Genomic DNA, 21,685 nt, shown 5'->3' on the forward strand with positions numbered 1-21,685 from the left:
TTGGCGCTCCCAGGTACTTAACTTAAGGTTCCAGCTCACTCCATGTCCTCTCTCAACTCTGACTTATTCTCCTTTTCCTTCGGCCTCCTCCTTCGGCCTCCTCCTTATTCTTCCTTTTGTACCTCCTCATTTCTCATTCATCATCCTTTCAAATATTGCAAAATGTGAGTGCACATCGATAGGCAGGACAACAAGAATTTCAAAATGTGTTTCTTGTCCCCAAGAATGATATCAAAAAATTTCTTAATATCTAATTTGTCATGTGAAACCACTTAAAACTTACGTAAAATTCATTTAAACTGCAAAAAAGAGCAATTTCATAGCACCAACATGGGTCGAAAAAGTCATAGACATCGCGGGTCCCTGTTTATGCACTGTCCTTACTATCGATAGTTTAAACGATCACGATGTGCTCGCTAAATGCGCGCGCCCGTCGGCGTCTGCTAGCCGTCCTCTGCTGTGACTCTCAAATAGCCCCGCATGTGCGATTTTTAGTCAGATCGTCCCATATGCTGTTTTTCATGTTAGTACATAGATGCGTGCGCGTTTTTTGCGGACGCAGATCATGTACCCATCTCCGTCGTCTGCTACGGCTCTCTATATTAGTCCCAACTTGTGAAATGTGTTTTCTGGTGTATTTTCATTTGGTCTACATGCAGTTTGCCCACTTGTCATTTGGTCTAATGCCAAATGGGCTAAACCCATTTGGTCAACTAAATTGCCATTTGGTCTACACTTGGTCTAATTCTCATTTAGTGAAATGTCCAGTTGGTCTAATTTCAGCATATTACCTACATAATTATATATTTTTTTACTTTGTCAAATACTGGTACATAAAATTGGCTTTATATCATGCAGTTCCACATTGTAAATATGTATATTCATTTGGTTCACATGCAAATTGCCCACTTCTCATTTAGTCTAATGCTGAATTGGCTAAACCCATTTGGTCTACACTTGGTCTAATTCTCATTTTGTGAAATGTCCAGTTGGTCTAATTTCAGCACAACCTAGGCTACTTATTTTTTAACTTATATACATATATTTTAGTCTTTATACATATACCAAATGGGCTTGACCCATTTGGTTTAAAAAAAATTCTAATTGCCATTTGGTCTACACTTTGTCTAATTTACATTTGGTCTACACTACACTTGATCTAATTTTGAGTCCAGTCCAGGGTCTAATTTCAACATGACCTACATCATTATGATTTTATACTTTGTGAAATATATATTTTTTTCTTTATATAATTTCATTTCACCTTATAGTTTTAGCATTGGTTTCCAAATAAATAATACTTGAACAGTGGCATAATCATGATAATGGAGCCAAAAGTTTTGAAAGGTGTATCGGGTAAATTTATAAAGTTGCAAGCAGAAGCAAACAACAAAAAAATGTTGAAGCGGGGGGGGGGGGGGGGGGTGTTAATTAATTTCCTTTTATTTTCCAATGCCAGATCAATCTTTGTTTTTGCTTGCTAAATTTTTTAAAAATTATATGTTCTGTTCTATCTACAATTTTTACTAATAATCCTTTTTTTACTTATTTTTTTTCAGACACATTTGCACCCGAACCGACTCTACAAGGGAAGAGAAGGAATTATTGAACCCCTTGAGAATATACAGGTCAAGGGCTGTAATAGTATACAGGGGCACTTCCTGGGAGTTTAATTTCATTTTAATTATGTGTTTTCAGGATATCTAACATTGCAGTGAAAATTATTGCCCCTGCTGATAGTTTTTCAGCTGTGCATGCCCCTCCTTAATTTCAGTGAATAAGGTGTGGCACTGCCCTCTATGATTCATTTTGAATTTTAATGGGCTCCAAAATGCAGTAATTTATAAATGATAGCATAATCTTATTTTTGATAAAGCATTTTACTTAACGGGGGGGGGGGGGTGAATTTGACTACTAAACCAGCCCCCCCCCCATGTAAGGATTAAATTTTTGGAAAAAAAAGCATATATAAAATAGATATAGTTATTGCATTTCAGAATATTATTTTTTCTTCATGTTTTCTCAATAACTCTAAGCTGTTATTGATGAATTCTTTCTTGAAACAAAAATAAGCAATTTATCCAAACATGTCAGTTTCATTTTGTAGACATATGCATTGAATTTACCAATTCAGAATATAAGGTATGCAATCTTTCATAAATGTTGATTTTTATCACTGGTGGATCTGGGGGAGGGCACATCTAGCTCAAACCCCCCCCCCCCCCCCTTTGAGAGCTACAGTCAAGATGTAATGAAAATACGCAATTTTCATCAAAGAATGCCCCCCCCCCCAGGATAAATCCTGGATCCACCACCCCTGGTTTTGATTAAGTTTACATGTATTTTCATTTTGAAAAAAAAAAATTCCTAGAGATTTATAAACAGCACGATTTACACTGAGCTTTTCATACACTTTGTGCAGAAGAAATATTATCTTGAGAAATTTGGTTATTAAATTACGGAAGATATCTTTTGGAAATGAAATTACTTTATTGCAGTTATGTCTTACATTGTATTGTCATTTTACTTGATAGAAATTCATTATTTTTTATAACCATGACAGTGTTATAAATTCACATTTGCTAAATTGTAATAATCATTTTGATGTTCCTTCATCTTCATGAATGTATGAATTCTAGTCATCTGCTTCAGTCTGCCCAATGAAATGGTTACAAAGGGCCTAAGCATCCCTTGTCATTTTTCAATAATTAGTTAAGTCAGTAGTCAAGTAAGGGGTCAGACATTTTGACTGTATTATATTTGTTTAATTGTCTTACTAGTGTCAATTTACTAAACTTTTTCTGCTTGTGATTGAACCACCAAATTGCCAGATAGTACCATTTTGTTGGGCAGACATTAATATTGACTAGAGGACTTACTTTCCAAACCAACCTAAAGATATGATACTTCATGTATTACAGGGGTATATTGCCTCCATTCCATTGTTGGGATGTATGCTATGGGCTGGGTAATATCATCTAACTTGTCCTGGAATAATCATTCTCTATAACAAGTTCACAGACAAACGGAGATTCCACTTCAGCAACTCTCAGTTGAACATCAACATTCCTGGCATTGGTGGGGGAAGCCAAAAATTTTAGGGGGGAACCGCCAAAATCTTTTGACCCCCCCCCCCCCCCGAAAAAAAAAAGATAGTGACCAAATAATATCTTGGGGAGGACACAGGAAACAAAATTGAAAATTGACAAGCCCAAAAAATTAAAAAATAAGGTTATATCAACAAAAAATTGAGGGGGATGGAATCGTCCCCTCCCCACCTCAAATTTAGGGGGATACTCCCCCCCCCCACTTCCGCCGCCTATGATTCCTGGTGCTTGGAGATCTGCGAAAGGCATGCTATAACATCCACTTAAGTTCCATTTCCTTTCATGTTTTTTCCTCTTCTTAGTGAGCATCTCCAAGTGTTCATATTTTTTCAGTGTCCTTTTTTAGATTTATCAAACTCAGTTTTATTACCTGATAAAATTCTATCCCAAGAATTGAACACTTTGATCAAATTTGGAAGTTCAACTTAATGTAACTGACAATATATAACTGAAAATAGAAAATAAAAGGCAAAAATAATAATTATGAGAAAAATAATAAAGAAAAACAGTTACTCAAATCAAATTCACTCAAAACCATACACTAATGTACTCTCCTCAAAAATCAGTTCTCACTTTTAGGTATTGATCATTCATTCAGTCAATAAAATAATAAAAACAGAGACAGGAGGTCCTCAAAATAAACACAAACACAGAGTCTCACATACACACTACACATTAAGAGTAAAATCAGTTTGTATCTTTTGTGGGATTTGTTTTTATGTAAATCTGGATTCTTCTTGTTAGTAGGGCCTTAGGTCACTCTGACTTGAACTTAAAACTTCCAATCTCAAGAAGGCAAGATATCTCAGTAGATAGTCATTGTCAAGATGTTTAGGAGTTCAATCTGGAGGTGAGGTTATTCATGATGGCATCTGATATTCTGGCAGAAAGAATGAGAAATAAAAAAGTGCATAAATACAATTATTTATTTTTTCAATGCAAATTAAATAAACGAGTCATTCAAGATAGTGTGTATTTTTTAGAGGGGGGGGGGGGTGATGGCATATTTTAGTCCAAATTATTTTTATCTTCATTTTTTTTCCACTTTGTATTACCATTTATTCAAAAATTGCAATAAACATATTAATATATAAATGAGTTTTAATCTAGTTGGCAGTGCAAAGAAAATGCCAGTAAAAGGCAGTAAAGCACTGTGTCTGAGTGACTGACACCACGGCACTGACAGTGAGGTGAATGTTCATTTTCCAGTGCATACATGCATGCACATTATTGCCCCATCATATTCACTCGTTTTCAGAAAATATTTACGGTAGTTATTCCTCATACATGTATGACCATGATTATCTCCTTCATGTCATTACTCTGGTGTTTATTCATGATTTTAAATTCAGGAAATCATTTAGCAAACAAAGAAAACAAAGCATTTCTTGACTGTGATTCAAGTTCTATTTCATTTCTGTGTATCACACGTACGCACGTACGTGACGTAATCTTGATCTCTAATCTGCTAATTGTTATGTTAATTAATCATCCCGTGCGCGCGATTAAAATGGCTCGAAATTCGACCAAATTCAAGGGCAGCTCAGCTTGTAAACCTCACTGAGAAGGGCTTCCACAGCCCTTGCGATTCCCCGCGCTGCAATTTAACTGCAAGACACAGAAAGGAAATCAATTCAAGTTTCACAATCAACGGAAAATCCAGAACACTTCGAGACCCATTTTGCAAGAAATACAACTAAATAAGGTAAGAATTGAGAGCAACTCACGACACTTTTGACTTACCGACACTTTCATGGTTATTTTTGGAAGATTTCATGGAATTTGGGGCACGAAAATGACTTCGGTAGCTCGCGAAAGTCCTATGCATTACGATGACATATTTTTCATCGCACGGGAGGACAATCACAAAGAGAAAATATCATATTCATCCGCACTGACAGGGGCTTAATTTTGACGATATCGCATCGCTATGCGATTTCACTCATTGACAAGCGGACGTAACTTACGTACAAATTTTGAGCACTTCCGCGACAGCGCCATCTAGTGACTACGGCCGTGCCTAACATCGACTCGAGTCTTGACAACAAAGTACACGACGCAATTTTGTACAGGTGGGACCGATCAAAAATTTCTGCACCAAAACTTCACACATCCAAGCAATAAAATGACTAAAATAACTAATATTATCAAACTTATCCCCCCAAAGACGACTCATAAATCAAGATCTTGCTCAACTGATCATCTCAAATTACCTTTAATCATCACATCTGGGTTTTCTCCACTCGCCAATCTCTGATGAAAAGGAAAGACATCAATTTGGAGCATGAACTCTGCCGCCCTCATGTGCTGAATGTGTGTGCATTGTCAGGCGTCAGCGTAAAGGGAATTTCCCTAAATTTGGAGCTGTCCACTTGCAACTAGTCATTCTAGTTCAGATCCTTGCTTGCTTGCAGATCCAGTTCAGAATTCATCTCATTTTGGACCGAGGACATATTGAATTGATGAAGGATTGAAGAACTTGTACGTATCGATCACGATGTTCTTATACATTCTATATATTCCTAAGACAAGTGTAACAATCATATTTGCTTGGCATGGACTAGACCAAAAGCTTCAGTCTCTGTACTGTATTTTAGTTGTTCCGCTGAACTACGTTACAGTAATTAATCAGAAATTGTTGAATAAATCCCAGAAACGACGGTTATTCCTGTCTAGGCATGGACATGGTATATCATTTCAATTTTCATGATTAACAATCCATGTCATGCCATCTCATACTTATAGTTATATTTAAAAAAATGACATATAACCTTGTTCATTGAATGAGTGGGCCTATGCATGAATGATGAATAGATATGAAGTTCAAGTTTGATTTGAAGTATTGCAAGATTCGCAACCCTGACTTTTAACTGTTAATCTTGTTAGTTAAATTAATTAAAAAATTAAACTTTTGTGGTTGATATAAAAGATGGGCAATTAATTAGGGATCAATCTTAAGAATATTTGTTACTCAAGTCTTGAATGAAGAAGACGGACAGAGCCAGGCCCACGCAGAAGTGCAGGATTTGTCAATGTCTGATTTAGTTTTTTGATTGTGTACACTACATGATAGGTGTGCAGATGATGAATTTATGAATGAAAGTCACAGTGACAATAACAGTCACAGGCATGACAGGTAGCTGATGGGCATTGATAACAAAATTTATCTCATTTGCTTGCGCATGAACAGCTCTCTCTCTCTCTCTCGTTTCAGTTCCTCCGCTGTTCGGAGATCGGCAGGTACGACTGCAAAAAGTTGAGTCAATTAGTCTGTTAAATGTCAAGTCCAGGGGGATTGAAAGACAGGCAGGTTACTTTGACAGGTTTAATTTAGGGACAAGAAAAGCATGTATGCAGCTTAAAGATGCAGCATCATGTAGTTAAAATATCTTATTTGACGTCCAAATTGGCTAGTAATATTTTGGTGTATGACTAATTTTAAGATACTTGTTCTATTTTCCTCTAGTTTTCACATTAATTTGGAGCTGGAGGGGAGGTCTTGACTTTCATTAGCCCGTAACTGTAAGACCCTATTTGAATGAATAGTGAAATCATGTTTGCCTCCATTGCTTGTTAGTTCGCTGTTGCCATGTCTGGTAAGGCTCTGGCAAAGTTTTGGGTCATCAATGTAACCTTAGTTCAATACTTAAGACAGTATTAGAATATGTATGTAAAGCCCCTTTCAAAATTGGTAGTACGACTGCTTACAACTGTTGCCATTCTGTGCAACATCTATTGTGACCAAGTAATCACAAACGATCGCACAAGCAATTGTGAAATTCCCTTAAGAGAAAATAGCATAGTTGTGTTTTATAAAAGAATTTATCCTGTCATTTTTAGATATACGGTACTAGACTTAAAAGTTAAATGACAGTTGTGACCGATCTAAAATTGAGTTTGAACAGAATTCAATAAAATGGCCACAATTGTTTGTATGTATGAATAAAAAAATATGTACTTAATGGCCCTGCATGGGAAAACTGTGTAATTGCTCAGAAATTAGCAAAATAAGCAAGGAATTCCATAAAATGTCTGTTTATTTTTCCAAGCAGAATACGGTACACTTACCCATATGCCTTTTTTGTTTTCGTGATCATCAGAATTATCTGTTTTCAGCTAAGATTTCATGATTTCACAAAAATTTGTCTATTTCAATGTACCAGATCAAGATCTATAACAATGTGGTGCCAATTATTCTTGATTTCAAAGAATTTCTCATAAAAATAATTTATTTGCAACTAATTTCTTTTACCTTTAAAGTGAAAGTAATTCTTGTGATTGTATATTTTATTTTATTAATCAGGTCACACGATGGCAGAACGCCAGCCACGTACCCGGACGCAAATTCTAAAGGAGAGTGTGGAGGAGAAAATCAACCACTTCAAAAACCTTGCAAGCCAACAAGGTCTGACAAGATCCGACATCGATGACTGCATCATTTTAGCACTCAAGGCTAACAAAAGACAGTCAAAACCGGCTTCAAAATTATGGAGAAATCTAGCTCAAGGGACAATCATCTTTTCAGTCATCTTGCTCTGTCTATGGGTTGTAATCATTAACCACAAACCAACCAAGCAATTCTTTGAACTCCTGTTTTTTAAGACGTCTTATCCGGTAATGAGAGCTGTTCGATTGTTAAGTCTACCTCTTGCAAGGAGGGTCGATTTAAGTTGTAAGTTTTGATTGATTATGACGTTTAAAAATTGGTTAATTTTCCATTAAAGAAATTGAATCTTTTGTGTATATCTGAAATTTATATGTACCTAATATAGATGTTTCTTTACAGGTCAGAGCCAGAATCATGCCTTAGTTCTGATTGCTTTTTAAATGATTGAGATTATGAGTTCATATTTCATTTTCAACAAAATATAAATCAAATAAATACAATTATAACAAGTCAACATCATAAAAAATATATACCAAGGTCACTAAATCAACTTGAAAAGGAAAGAAAGTTGCATACAAAAAATCATGTGTAAAGGATTTGTGATTTATAATTTGTGAAATGTAGGATCCCACTAAAAAGCAAAGCTTGTATAGTGTGGGCTCCTCAAAATATGACAAACAAGAAATTAATTTATTTTGAAAATAAATTTTATATTTGACTCAGCTGCAATTCTTTTTTAATTAATGATAGTTGATGTGCTCCAGATTCCAGAATGCAGAGAAATTGTAAATTTTGGAAAGTGGATTATTTTCAAATTATTGCCATTAACATAAGTTTGAAACGTACAGTATTTTGACTGGATATAATCAATTTCTGTGGATTTCAAAAGTAAAAACTGCAATACAGAGTCAGAAAGGTTATAAAAGGGCATATGATACACATTAATATGAATTATAGGGGAAACTGCCCTAGTCAAAACTTCAGCACCACTGATTTCTTTTTCAACCTAGGCAAAGTAAGATGTAGAAGATGCAAGTAAACATCTTAAACTACAAGGCCCCATTACACATAGGTTTGTGAATGATCGCGAAATGAAATGGCATATCAAGATCATTGTTCCTTGTGCATTTTGCTCAATAGACTGACTAAGAACCAATCAGAATTGTTCTTGCATATTAGCGATTCATGCGTAACCCTTGTGTTACAGGACCCCGGTCTGAATAAAATGCCTTGACTTTATAATGTAGGCAATTATTCAACTTATGAAAGTTTGACTTAACAAGGAACATTTTTGATGTGATGATGTAACTTTTAATTATTTCTCTAGACATCTATTACTCAGAATGTGCCTTACCGAACCCCCTGTATCATGGTGCTACTGATTTTCCCGACTGCTATCCATGCACAGTTGTGTCTAGTATTGAAGTCATCGAAGGTGCTTCAGGCTATTTTAGTTTCGGACGTCCTTTCATGTTTAAGGTATCGATTGATGGGTATGGTGATGATGCTGATGATGGTGATATTGGTGGTGGTGGTGGTGTTGGTGATGATGATGAAGAGGAGGATGATGATGATGATGATGATGATGATGATGATGGTGGTGGTGGTGTTGATGATTGTGATGGTGATGATGATGATGAGGAGGAGGATGATGATGATGATAAAGATGATATTAATAGTAATAATATTGATGATAATATCAATTAAAATCATAATAATGATGTCAGATGATAATGCTAATAATCAAATCATACCAATAATATTGATATCTCTCTAATAATTTAATTTCAATGCAGGATCCAAAAGTCAATCAGTTCACATATGACGAGCTACAGACATGGCACAGTAAAAACCAGAAGATTTTCAGCCAAACCAGAGCGGATCATATTCAATCTTCCAATCCATTTGTGCATTCAACAGCTGATGTATTTACAGAAGAGAGAGTTGAGGATGATCTTGAACAGTCTCCATTTTCATTTGAGTGGTAAACCAGGCCCTGTCTTGCAAAGAATTACAATTGATCCGATCAATCACAACTATGGAAAGCCAGCTATGTCAACATCTAAAATGTATGTTTGTTCATTCAAAATAATTTCTTGATATGATGTATATTCATACATTCATCATTTTCTTGACTACCGTATATTCAGTGTGCTCATCTTTGTTCACAAAGTTAATTGCATGAACAAACTTTCTGTAGAAAATATTATGATATTGATGGATTTCCATATAGTTGAGATTGATCGGATCAATCGTAACTCTTTGTAAGACGGGGCCCTGCTCTCTAAAATTCTAACTTTTTATGATCTTGATAATGTTTTGATTTTTATACCTCAACGTTGATAAAAGTTTCTTGAAGGTCCTATCGGAAGCCAAAATAAATATACATAGATCAGCGAAAATTAAAATTTTGGGAAAGTTTCATTACATAGTTATGTTTTTTGTTGTTGTCCAAATCCTACCCCATAAATTCAGCACAAACAATAGTCAGTTACACTTTAGGTGATTTTATTATCAAGTAATCTTTGCTTAATATTTGACAGGAGAGCAGCAAGCGCTGGTAGTGTTGCGTCTCAACTGGAAGGAGAGTTTTATTAGACAGTTTGGCCCATATTCTGAAGTTAGGTTTAAGTTATAAACACTGGTCTAAAGTTGTGGTTTAACTATGGATAGCCAATCGTGACATAAATCCCTAACAGTAGAGGTTCGATGTATCATCTAATTTGACTCTCAAATCATTCTTAACTGTCCTGGGGCCCGTTGCAGAAAGAATTGCAATCAATCACAACTTTAAAAATCATGCGCAACTTCATTTTCAACCAATCAACAATGCGCATTTGGGACTTCAGATTGATTTTTTTTGGCTTGCGTTTAAACACAACTCTTTCTGCAACAGGCACTTGGAAGAATAAATAAGATATACGTGTATCTCTTCACCATTAGAGGATAATGAATGATCACAGTAAACATAAGAAACATGCCATATGAACAAATTTTGACATGTTTGTCTTCCCATAAGGTTAGCAGAGAGTTAGACCATGTTATGCCCGGGTTCAGAATACAGACCTTTGTCATTTTATTATCAAGAGGTTACCTAGGTATTAAGCAGAGTAAATTAAAGTTGAGTTTTTGTTATACAGGCTTGTTTTAGGTCAGTTTATTATCAAAATTCTCCGTGTATTTTGCAATTATTCAACATTTTGCAACTTATTCAAGCCTGCGCGTTGTGTGTAAATGTCTCTTCCCTGTTTCATAGATGCAGGCTATGTTACAGTGAAAAACACGCTGTCCCTCGGATAGGATGTTAAATGGAAGCCCCGTGTAGAGGAGAGTCACCACCTTTGCACGTGTAGAACCCACTGCACTATTAGAATAAGAGTAGGGGAAACCCGGTGTATATAGTGGTCCACCTGCATCCCAAAACAGTTATATAAGGAGAGACCTGCGGGTCACAGTTCTCCTCGCCCTTCCAGGCTACCCAGATTGGCTGACTCCTCCAAAACTGCCACTTTGAATGTCTTTGACAGATATATGGCGCTATACAAATGCTGTGCATCATCATAAATCGCCACTTCTGTTTTTGGTCATTTTTATTATCAGAATTTCTTTTGTTTTGTCTTTGACAGGAGAGTAGCCAGTGCTGGTAGTGTGCGTCTGGTAAGGAACCTTTGTGGTAAACCGAGCTTTATTCCTTCTGGGTCAGAGGTCATTCCTGAGATGTTCCTCGTCATCGATTCTTCCTCATCTTATCCTCATAATATGGTATGTTAATCTTATACTCATGACATGGTCATACTTGCATTCCAGATCCAAAGTTAAGAAGTTAAGTCAAATGTGAGGATTATTGGGAACTATATCTGAAAATAAACTTTATAATATAAAATATCAGATAAAGCACAAAGTTTAGAAACAAATTTATTTACATGCAGATTATCGTGCTTAATTATGATCGAGGTATTACTCATAATGTATTATATTCACTTGGAAGAAAATCAAATTCTTAGTTTAATTTTTTGGATTCTAGTTGAATTTATAAGAGGAATAATGTTGATATTAATAATACTAAAACAATAATGATAATTATTATTATTCTAAAAACAGAAATAATAGTAATAATTTGTATTATTTTTTAATTATAAAGATAATGATCATAATAGGAATTATTTGTATACTCTAAAAAATCTATCTAGATAAAGTCTATTTCATTATGGCACACCATTATTTTAACCCCAACTTTGATTAGCTCAATCAAGCTGCCATTTCCAGCTCTTGGAACATTTCAAGAAAATAGTCCGTCATGGGTACCCATTCACCTCACCTGGGTTGATCAAGTGAAGCGCAATTTGGGAAACATGTCATAGCTGGGATTTGAACCCACAACCCTCAGATTAAAAGACAAGAGTCGGAACCACTAGACCATGACACGCCTTTATCTTTAGTTTTTAACTATGTTTTAATTTCCATCTCTGAAACGCAGCCTAAACCGTCTTTCCCTGGCTATGCCTGGATATCACAATCTCACGGATCAAGAGAGATAGTCTTGTCTCCAGTCCCACAATGCAAGAACAACTGCACGGACGTCTCACTCTTACTGGAACCCGGCAATGTTTGTGAGTCTCACTTATTTATATTATACAAGCGTATAGGCAAGAGTGTGATTGTACAAGATTTTGCATAAGGTGAAAGAGAGATGACTGTAGTGTCTCTCTGCAAAATCGTGTTCCATGGCCCGTAGTCTGAAGTCGAGTTTAACTTTATGGTCTAACTCTGTGGTAAAATTATGGGAAGCCAAACGTTTCAAAATTTTGTTTACAGTGAATATATGCTTCTCATGTTTACTGTGCTCTTTACTACTTCTTTGTTGGCGAAGACAACTGTCATACTTGTCCTTCCCAGGTAGTTAATAATGTATTGGGAGTCAAATGAGCTGATACATTGTACCTCTACTGTTATAGATTTATGTTACAACTGGTTTTCCATAGTTAAATCACAAGTTAAAACCAGAGTTTAAATTAAACTGGACTGCGGAATACGGCCTATGTGTCTTTTTCTGCCTCTCTTCCTGTTTTACTTAAATATAATCATTGAAGGTCATTTTCTTTATTAACCCTTTCCACGCATACTTCACACCGGCCAATATGCACTCGATGCCACGCGAACTTCGCGTTTCACGCTCAAACGAATCCATCGTTTCCTTCCCTGAATATAATTCAGCACAGAGGGGTTCGTGGCCCAGCGCACAAAGAGCTAAGTACCTGGGTCCCTTTCATAAACCTTGCTATAATAACAAATTTGAATAACACTTTAACTGCTGAATCCTTCAATCTTATTGGTTGATAGTGCATTTGATTTAGAAATTGTGCATTTGATATTATAACAAGTTGTCATGAAACTGGACCCCTATCTTTCCTCAAAATTTTATTTATTTGTGTCTCATACTGGTCATGTATTTGACTTCATAATGTTATTTATTTATTCTTTGTAAATGTGAAATAAAAATGAAAATCTAAATTTTAATCTTTCTCTATCATATATCTACAGTGTTCCTTGATACAAGATACTGGGAGCTTCAGTCCTTTCCATTCGGAGATGGCGGCATCAGCGTGTCCTGTCTTGGCTCCTTTGCATGATCAGGGCAGTGTCTAACTAAGAGTTACGGTTGATCCAGTCAATTACAATTGATTTTTAAAAAAGGAAATTTGCACAAAGTCCTTTGTAAGCAAAGAGAAACACAGTGAAATTTTCAAGAAAACAATGAATGCAGGAATATACGTCAAAGCTAGAAAATATTTTTAAGTAACCAAACAAGCAGAACAGACGTTGTTGACGTTGCTGGCCGTCCATAGTTGAGATTGATTGGATCAATCGCATCTCTTTGTAAGATGGGGGCCCAGAGGTATCATCCCAGTCTAAGCTTGAACCTTCAATAGTTGATGCGTAAACTGGGATGACCAGGGCCCCGTTGTACAAAGAGTTGTGCTTGATCCGATCGATCGCATCTATGGACAGCCAGCAATGTCAACATCTATTATGCATGTTTGTTCAAAATATTATCTAGGTATGATGTACAGTCGTCCTCAAATTTATTCATACCCTTGTTGATATTTGTGATTTTTCATGTTTGTGATGAAATGTATGCATTTTATCAAGTTTCTCTATGATTTATGTGTGACCGACTACATGTAGTGAAAGAATAACAACAATGCACAATTCAAGAAATTTCTCTTTTCAGGGGTATTTTATTCATAGATACTCAAACAATGTCATGTTCAAAATTATTCATACCCTAGGTTTTCTGAGTCCAATGTCTTTCATTATAGTCAATAGCATAGCCTTTGTTCTTTACGACTGCTTCTAGACGATTCCTGTAAGTGTCCACAAGCTTCCTGCACGTCTCCTGCGGGATGTTGGCCCATTCTTCCTTGGCGGAGGCCTCAAGCTGGGTCAGGTTAGTCGGGTTCCTAGCCATCACTCTGACTTTCAGGTCTCGCCACAAGTTCTCGATCGGATTCAGGTCAGGGCTCTGACTTGGCCATTCTAGGACGTTGCCATCAGGGTCCTTGAACCATTTCTTCACCAGCTTGGCGGTATGCTTTGGGTCATTGTCTTGTTGGTACTTCCAGTTGGGGCCAAGCTGGAGTTTTTCGGCAGATTCCTTCAAGTTCTCATCAAGGATCTGGATGTAATCCTCCTTTTTCATGATTCCTTTGACTCTAACGAGGTTCCCTGTGCCACTGGAAGAAAAACATCCCCATAGCATTATGTGCCCACCACCATGCTTGACGGTTGGCACAGTGTTCTTTGGATTGTATGCTTCCCCTTTCTTCCTCCAGACGTATTCAACATCCATATGGCCAAATAACTCCAACTTCGTCTCATCAGACCACAGGATGGTTGACCAAAAGCTTGGATTTTGCTTCAGATGACCTCTAGCAAAGGCCAGTCGATCCTTCAGGTGTTTCTTCCTGAGCAACGGTGTCTTCCGAGGCCTGCGTCCATGGAGACCTCCTTTGTGCAAGACTTGCTCGATGGTGGACCGGGACACCTTCGTCCCTGACCGGTCAAGCGTTTCAAGTAGGGTCTTGGTTGTGGTCCGGGGGTTGTTGTTGACCTCTCTGCAGATTTTCCTGGCAAGTTTAGAGGACACCTTGCACTTCCTGCCACGCCCACTAAGGTTCTTCACAGTGTTGTACCTCTTGTGCTTCTTGATTACGCTCTGGACTGTTGCCACAGGGACGTCATACTGCTTGGAAATGGCCTTGTAACCTTTTCCCTCAATGTGGGCATTCACAAGACGTTGCCGTAGGTCCTCACTGAGCTCCTTCTTCTTGGCCATGATTATCAGAGACTGAGAATAACCAGAATGCTTTCCTCTATTTATACCCTTTTAGAAAGATGCTATTTTCCATCATTGTTTAATGGCTTGTTTAACAAAGAGGGTATTTAATTCATTGGAACATCTTGAAATAACTATAGAACAAAGAATAGCACATTCCCAGACAGTGAAAATAATGCGCATTGTCATAAAAGGACATTTTTGCTGAGGTATTGGCAAGGGTATGAATAATTCTGAACAAGTGCAAAAAATAACTTTCGACCCTATCTATTATTATGCTAATGAAGACTTGCCAGCTCATATGTCAAATCATGCATAGCAACAAGCAGACAAAAGATACAAAGAAAGTTACATCATAATAGCTTTTACAAGTAAAGAATCTACCAAAGAATGTTTTTCCACAAGGGGTATGAATAATTTTGAGGACAACTGTATATTTATACATTCAACGTTGTCTTGAAAATTCACTGTGCTTCTCCTTGTTTACAAAGGACATTTGCACATTTCCTGTAGAAAAATTTATGACACTGATGGATTTCCAGAGTTACGATTGATTGGATCAATCATAACTCTTTGTAAGACGGGGCCCAGGAGAACATTTCATCAGAGGGGTGTTTCCTGAAAGTTATCAGCACTGACTTAACTCAGTCCTAGAACCTTGCAGAGTCCATCCATCTTGCAGCCCGTCAGATATTCCAAGTTCGAAGACCAGCAATGCATGCCAGAGATTTCAGGCAGGGAAGAGTGGCTCAGCTTGAGACCACCAGCCATTGTGTGTGAATGTATATGGGGATAGACAATGATAAAGGTGTGAAAGAGATTTGGGGCATGAGCAAGCGGGCACCATGACATTTGCTCTGGCAAGGGGGGGTGGTGTGGGTGGTGGTGAGTTGAAGTGAGTTTGTGTGTCTATTGGGGAGAGAGATGAGGGGGGAGGGGGTAAGGTGAGGGTGTAGGGATGTTTAGGATAATAACCTTCCTGTAATTAACCTTTAAAATAATATTTGATCCTTTCATTTTATTCTTGTACAATTAATATGTTCAAAAGCGATTATTTCTATTCTATTCAGGGAAAAAAGTCTTTTTTACAAAGTATGTTTTTTTGTCTCACCTGCGAAGCAGAGTGAGACTATAGGCGCCGCTTTTCCGACGGCGGCGGCGGCGTCAACATCAAATCTTAACCTGAGGTTAAGTTTTTGAAATGACGTCATAACTTAGAAAGTATATGGACCTAGTTAATAAAACTTGGCCATAAGGTTAATCAAGTATTACTGAACATCCTATTAGAGTTTCATGTCACATGACCAAGGTCAAAGGTCATTTAGGGTCAATGAACTTAGACCATGTTGGAGGGATCAACATCGAAAACTTAACCTGAGGTTAAGTTTTTGAAATGTCATCATAACTTAGAAAATATATGGACCTAGTTCATGAAACTTGGACATAAGGTTAATCAAGTATCACTGAACATGCTGCACGAGTTTCACGTCACATGACCAAGGTCAAAGGTCATTTAGGGTCAATGAACTTTGGCCGAATTGCGGATATCTGTTGAATTCCCATCATAACTTTGAAAGTTTATGGATCTGATTCATGAAACTTGGACATTATAGTAATCAAGCATCACTGAACATTCTGTGCAAGTTTCAGGTCTCATGATTAAGGTCAAAGGTCATTTAGGGTCAATGAACTTTGGCCAAATTGGGGTATCTGTTGAATTACCATCATAACTTTGAAAGTTTATTGGTCTAGTTCATTAAACTTGGATATTATAGTAATCAAGTATCTTTGAACATCCTGTGCGCGTTTCAGGTCACATGACCAAGGTCAAAGGTCAATGAACTTTGGCTGAACTGGGTGTATCTGTTGAATTACCATCATAACTTTGAAAGTTTATGGATCTGATTCTTGAAACTTGTACATAAGAGTAATCAAGTATCACTGAACATCCTGTGCGAGTTTCAGGTCACATGATCAAGGTCACAGGTCATGTAAGGTCAATGAACTTTGGCCATGTTGGGGTTATTGTTGAATAACCATCATATCTCTGTAAGTTTATTGGTCTAGTTCATAAAAAGTGGACATAAGAGTAACCATGTATCACTGAACTTCTTGTGCGAGTCAGAGTAGTATTCAAAGTCAGCACTGCTGCTATATTGAACCGCGTGGTGCAGGTGAGATGGCCAGAGGCATTCCACTTGTTATTTTGTCGATTGATAAGGGTTTTTCCCCTCTGCTTTCACAATGTTATAAAAGAAATTTGGCAGTTTACCTTCATTTGTAATCATTATAAAAATATTTGTAATATTGATATATTTATTCGTTTGATTGATTTATTGTATACATGCAAAGAATCTTTATTCATATAAATTGTGATTGTAAACCTATTGATTTTAAAGAGGAAGAAAATAAAATATTATTCACAACAAAAAAAAATTGTTTAGATGGGAAATCTGCATGTAAAGCCAAACCTGAAATCTAACCTCCAACACTAAATAAACCCTGATCCCATCTTCACATTACTCTGAATTGAAAAATCTATAACAATTCTATCTCTAACCCTATATCCTCTGAGATATGAAGACCAGAGGAAATGTCGCAGGAGCAAATGTTGTGTGACCGAGCAATGCGGGAGTCTCATGCCTAAGGCTTGTGGATGCACATGTCTGGCTCATTCTGGGACTTTAACTGGGATGTGCTGGCAAAGGTTTCAACATTTGTCTTTCTCTCTGAGGAGTTGTCAGTTCTGACAATAACTATCCTTGATTTTGATTGGATGGGAAGCATGTGTTTGTGTGTGACTGTTACTATGGTTACTGTCAGATAAAACGTGTTTTGTCAGAAAAAATGTTAGACAAGTCCTTAAATAAATCCCTACCTTGTCAGAAAAAAGTTCAGTATAATCTGGTCAATATTTAATTTCAATGTAAGCGCATAGAGATCTTGATATTAAGAGCTCTATAAAGCTCTATAAATGCAATATTATTATTATATTATTAAGTTGATTGTTGCCAGTATACAAATAGCGAATAGGCATGAGTGCGATGGTGCGAGATTTCGCATTCGGTGAAACACTATTCAATGAGGCATTAGCCGAGTTGAATAGTGTTTCTTTCTTTCACCGAATGCGAAAACTCGCACCATTGCACGAATAACAATATTCACTATTTGTGTTGCACAACGCCTCGGACTTAAGCGAAAATATCGGGGAAAAGGGAGTTTTTTCTTGCAGTATCTATGAAAAGGGAGCAAAAATATTTAAGCAAAAAGCAAATCCCACAAGCGCACATGACCTCGGGCAGCATTGCACATGTAGCCAGCAAGCTATGCGTGTATTCAACCTTCATTACTGAGCGCAATGAATTGAATCGTATTGTGACGTCACCTCCCAAAGCCGTGCAACGGTACACTTTGGATGGTACGTCTTGCGTGCAATGGTACGAATGTTTGACATTCAGCCTCCCATTTTCTCGCGTACAACAAGCTAAGTAGGTGTTGTACAACAAGATATAGCCAATAACATGATACATTGCAATATGAAAATTATGAGCTCCATTTCCATAACAGGGAAGGGTTGAAGGGGAATCCAACCCGAATGAAAACTTGTTGTTAGAGCGAAAAAAATCAGGCAAGTTGATAGGTGAAAGTATGATCAACGTCGGACAATCAATTAGAAAGTTGGGAATTTTCAAAAATTGTAAATATTGGTAATCACTATACCATGGAGACTTCAAATTAGCCACATACGTGATGTCATAATGATGTAAGGCAAGGACTACTCTTCCTTGTACTCCAATACATGAAATGGCTTAACTGTTTTTTCAAAAATTTTACTTAAAATTATACTTTTCTTTCACGAGGACATGAAACAATATACTACCTGGATTGTTTTTAGATTGCTGCCCCAGGGGAATGGGCACTTAGAGAAAACCACATAGCCTATGGGCAGGTTGCCCTTACCCCTTGTCATAATTTACTTGCCAAGTTACCAATTTGAAATCTGCATAGTCTTAGGGATCTCCAAAATTTCAAGCAGCCATAACTTTCTTATTGCTCGTCCAATTTCTTTCAAACTTTCACCATTCTGTTTGATTTATTTTCCTCCTTAACAACACAATATTTTATGACCAAAGCCAGATCCCCCTTTAAATGGAAGTAAGGCTTTCATCAGTGCCTGTACTTAAAAAGTTCTGAGTTGAAGGAAACAAATACAGAGCAGCATTTCGATTAATTTTTCATAATGAACAATATTTCGGTCATATCGTGTTACAATATATCAAAATTTCATCAACCTTTACAGTATATTCATTGGCCCAAATTCACAAAGGTGGACTAAAGTTTTACCCGGGGTATAAAACTTGTCATTTGACATCATTTTAATCCATGGACTAAAGTTAGCACCTAGGGGCTAATTTTTGTGATTCACAAAGGTGGACTAAAGTTATACCGGGGTACGCGTCATTTGACATCACGATTTAGTCAGCTCTTTGGGTGGACTAAATCGGTGGATTAAAGTTAGTCCACGGTTTTAACCAATCAGAGAGCCGCATTGCGGTTGCAGAAAAGTTTGCCGTAAGAAAAGTTTTTTGGACGGAGACGAGATTCAGTGTGATCGGCTTATCTAAAGCTTTATTACACTGAGCATGCTCAGTGCAGTGTTATAATAGTATGCTAGCTTCAGTTCATGATTAAATCCATGGACTAAAGTTAGCACCAGGGTATAACTCAGCCGTGGGTTAAATTTAACCCCGGGTGCTAAAGTTAGGCCATGGATTAGTAAGTCCACCGTTTGTGAATAGCGCGGTGGACTAACTTTATACCCGGGTGTTAGTTAACCCCTGACTAAATTTAACCCCAGTATAACTTTAGTCGACCTTTGTGAATACGGGCCTATATGTTTGGAGATTCACTGAACTAGAGCAATCAAAAACCACTGATTTAATATTTCATCATGTATAGCATAGAATGAAGTGCCCAAAACAAACACAAAAATATTTGGCATTGTACATTCCTGGTTCTGTATTTCTGTATTATTTTGGGTTCGTCATAATCCACTATCTACATTGCAAGAGTCCATTTTATTTTTCTTCTTGTATTAATGTATGAAAGTGGTTCATAGTTTACTTTTTACTACATATAGGATGCCAACATATTTGCAAAGCACTATTTTTTGTAATTTGTATTTTTCTATTTACATGTACATGTTAATTAAGAAGAAATTTGTCATTTTTTATCAAAGAATAAATATACCTCTTAGAGTTCTTGTATGCAATTTGTATTTTCATTTTTCCTTTTAATGCTTTTCTCTCTCCCTGTTTCTCCCTCCTATTTTCTCTACTCCCCCTTTCCATCAAAATCTCTCTCTCTCCCCCACTTGTCTTTCTCCCATCATCTTCCTCGCATCCAATACACTTTATTTGTGGGTCAATCCACATCAAATCAACCAATGCTTGTCACCTGACCCTCTTCGATTTTCTTTAAACTCGCACCAAATGTTGCCCCAAGTGTCCATTTTAAAATGTGTTGCAAAGTACACGTGTGATTTGAATATGCTACTTATGAAGCACAAATAGCTATATTTGGAACAATTTCAAGGTCAAATGATAAGGTTTTGAGTTCAAATATTTTATGTTGCTTAAAGTAGAACAAAAGTTGAACATGTCTATCAAGTTTTGGCTTAAGCTCACCCTTTGTATTGAAATGACATCCATTTGAAAGTCAATGTAAACACCATTTGAATGCCATATGATTCTGGAAAATTAGCCAATTTACTGTTTTTATTGAATTTTAGGTGTGTTTTCAAGGTCATTACCAACAATAAAAACTATTTCTGAAGATATATCCTTTTAATACCAATTACAGACTATCATCACAGAAGATATCAATGTATTTTGGCATTTCATCTTTGAGTTATCACAATTTGAAAAGTGTTGAAAAGCATGTATGTGTCATTAACGTCAAATTTAGGGTGTTTACGACCATTTTGGAATGCGCAAATCAGCCCCTAAACATTCCGGTAGCAAAATTTCTCAAGTAACACTTGAAAATATGGGTAAATGTCTATCAAAACACAGAAATTGGTCCCCCTCCTCGATGGGACGGGAGGTGATCCGTGACCTTGAACTTGGCATCTTTTGAAAAAAAATCCAACTTTGAGGGCGCCCTACAGGAAAACGACACACACTCTTGGGTCAATTTTTTTGTAATTCTGTTGAGTATATGAAAGTCCATAAATGTGCATAATATTTGGTTCTAAGCTAATTTAGTTTTGGATTTATGAGCCTCCAAACATGCTTCTGAAATCATTGACACGGATGCTTAACACCATTTTCGGTGACCTCGTGTGCGAAATCCGGTTGACAGGTCCGCGCTACAGTATACTCTGCATGTTTAGACCAAAAAGTTCTTCCAATTTACTTAAAATGAAGACTGTAATCAATCAAACTTTGCTGCAGTAGTCAATCAAAAATAGGCAATTTTATTTAAAATAATTTCTTTGAGTTCGCATTGGTTGCTATGGGAGGCCGTATCTTAGCAACCATTTGACCTTGGGGCAAAATATTTCAGATTTTTCCGTCAGACACTTGGGGCAACATTTGGTGCGAGTTTAAAGAAAATCGAAGAGGGTCGGGTGACAAATTGTCTGAAAATTGGTTGATTTGATATGGATTGACCCATATAGTCCCTCCTCCTTTTTCACATTTATCAGTACAGTTTTGAGGAATCAGATTTTTCCTATCTCTACTTTGGAAAGCCAGGCAGTCATTATGGACAGGTTCCCCCAATTAGCATATTTTTGTTTGCGCAGGGACAGTGGATTTATCTTTAGTCCATCATTTTTTGCTTCTATCACTA

General features: G+C 36.9%; 2 protein-coding genes across 2 annotated transcripts in view; one reads left to right on the forward strand and one right to left on the reverse strand.

Annotated features, from left to right (window-relative positions):
• Nucleotides 1-5,414, reverse strand: part of LOC121422021 (ATP-dependent DNA helicase Q1-like) — a 28,971-nt gene extending 23,557 nt beyond the window's left edge. The window contains exon 1 of the mRNA XM_041616823.1: nucleotides 5,321-5,414. The gene's annotated coding sequence lies outside the window, so the exon portion shown is untranslated. The remainder of the gene's footprint in view (nucleotides 1-5,320) is intronic.
• A 96-nt stretch (nucleotides 5,415-5,510) lies between these two features.
• Nucleotides 5,511-13,685, forward strand: LOC121420937 (bombesin receptor-activated protein C6orf89 homolog). Its single transcript, XM_041615491.1, has 7 exons — nucleotides 5,511-5,588; nucleotides 7,411-7,779; nucleotides 8,822-8,973; nucleotides 9,291-9,478; nucleotides 11,121-11,256; nucleotides 11,972-12,104; nucleotides 13,036-13,685. The coding sequence occupies exons 2-7, from the start codon at nucleotides 7,419-7,421 to the stop codon at nucleotides 13,122-13,124; spliced, it is 1,059 nt and encodes a 352-aa protein (XP_041471425.1). The 5' UTR covers nucleotides 5,511-5,588; nucleotides 7,411-7,418; the 3' UTR covers nucleotides 13,125-13,685.
• The last annotated feature ends 8,000 nt before the right edge of the window (nucleotides 13,686-21,685 follow it).

The sequence above is a fragment of the Lytechinus variegatus genome, chromosome 9 (genome assembly GCF_018143015.1).
Source record: "Lytechinus variegatus isolate NC3 chromosome 9, Lvar_3.0, whole genome shotgun sequence".
In the NCBI taxonomy this organism is placed as follows: Eukaryota; Metazoa; Echinodermata; class Echinoidea; order Temnopleuroida; family Toxopneustidae; genus Lytechinus; species Lytechinus variegatus.

What these genes read in the sequence shown, in the direction of transcription:
- LOC121420937 (XM_041615491.1), top strand. Translation starts at nt 7,419, where the DNA reads ATGGCAGAACGCCAGCCACGTACCCGGACGCAAATTCTAAAGGAGAGT. An exon ending in AAGGAGGGTCGATTTAAGTT is followed by an intron (nt 7,780 to 8,821) that starts GTAAGTTTTGAT and finishes TTATTTCTCTAG; the next exon opens with ACATCTATTACTCAGAATGT. An exon ending in CATCTTATCCTCATAATATG is followed by an intron (nt 11,257 to 11,971) that starts GTATGTTAATCT and finishes TCTGAAACGCAG; the next exon opens with CCTAAACCGTCTTTCCCTGG.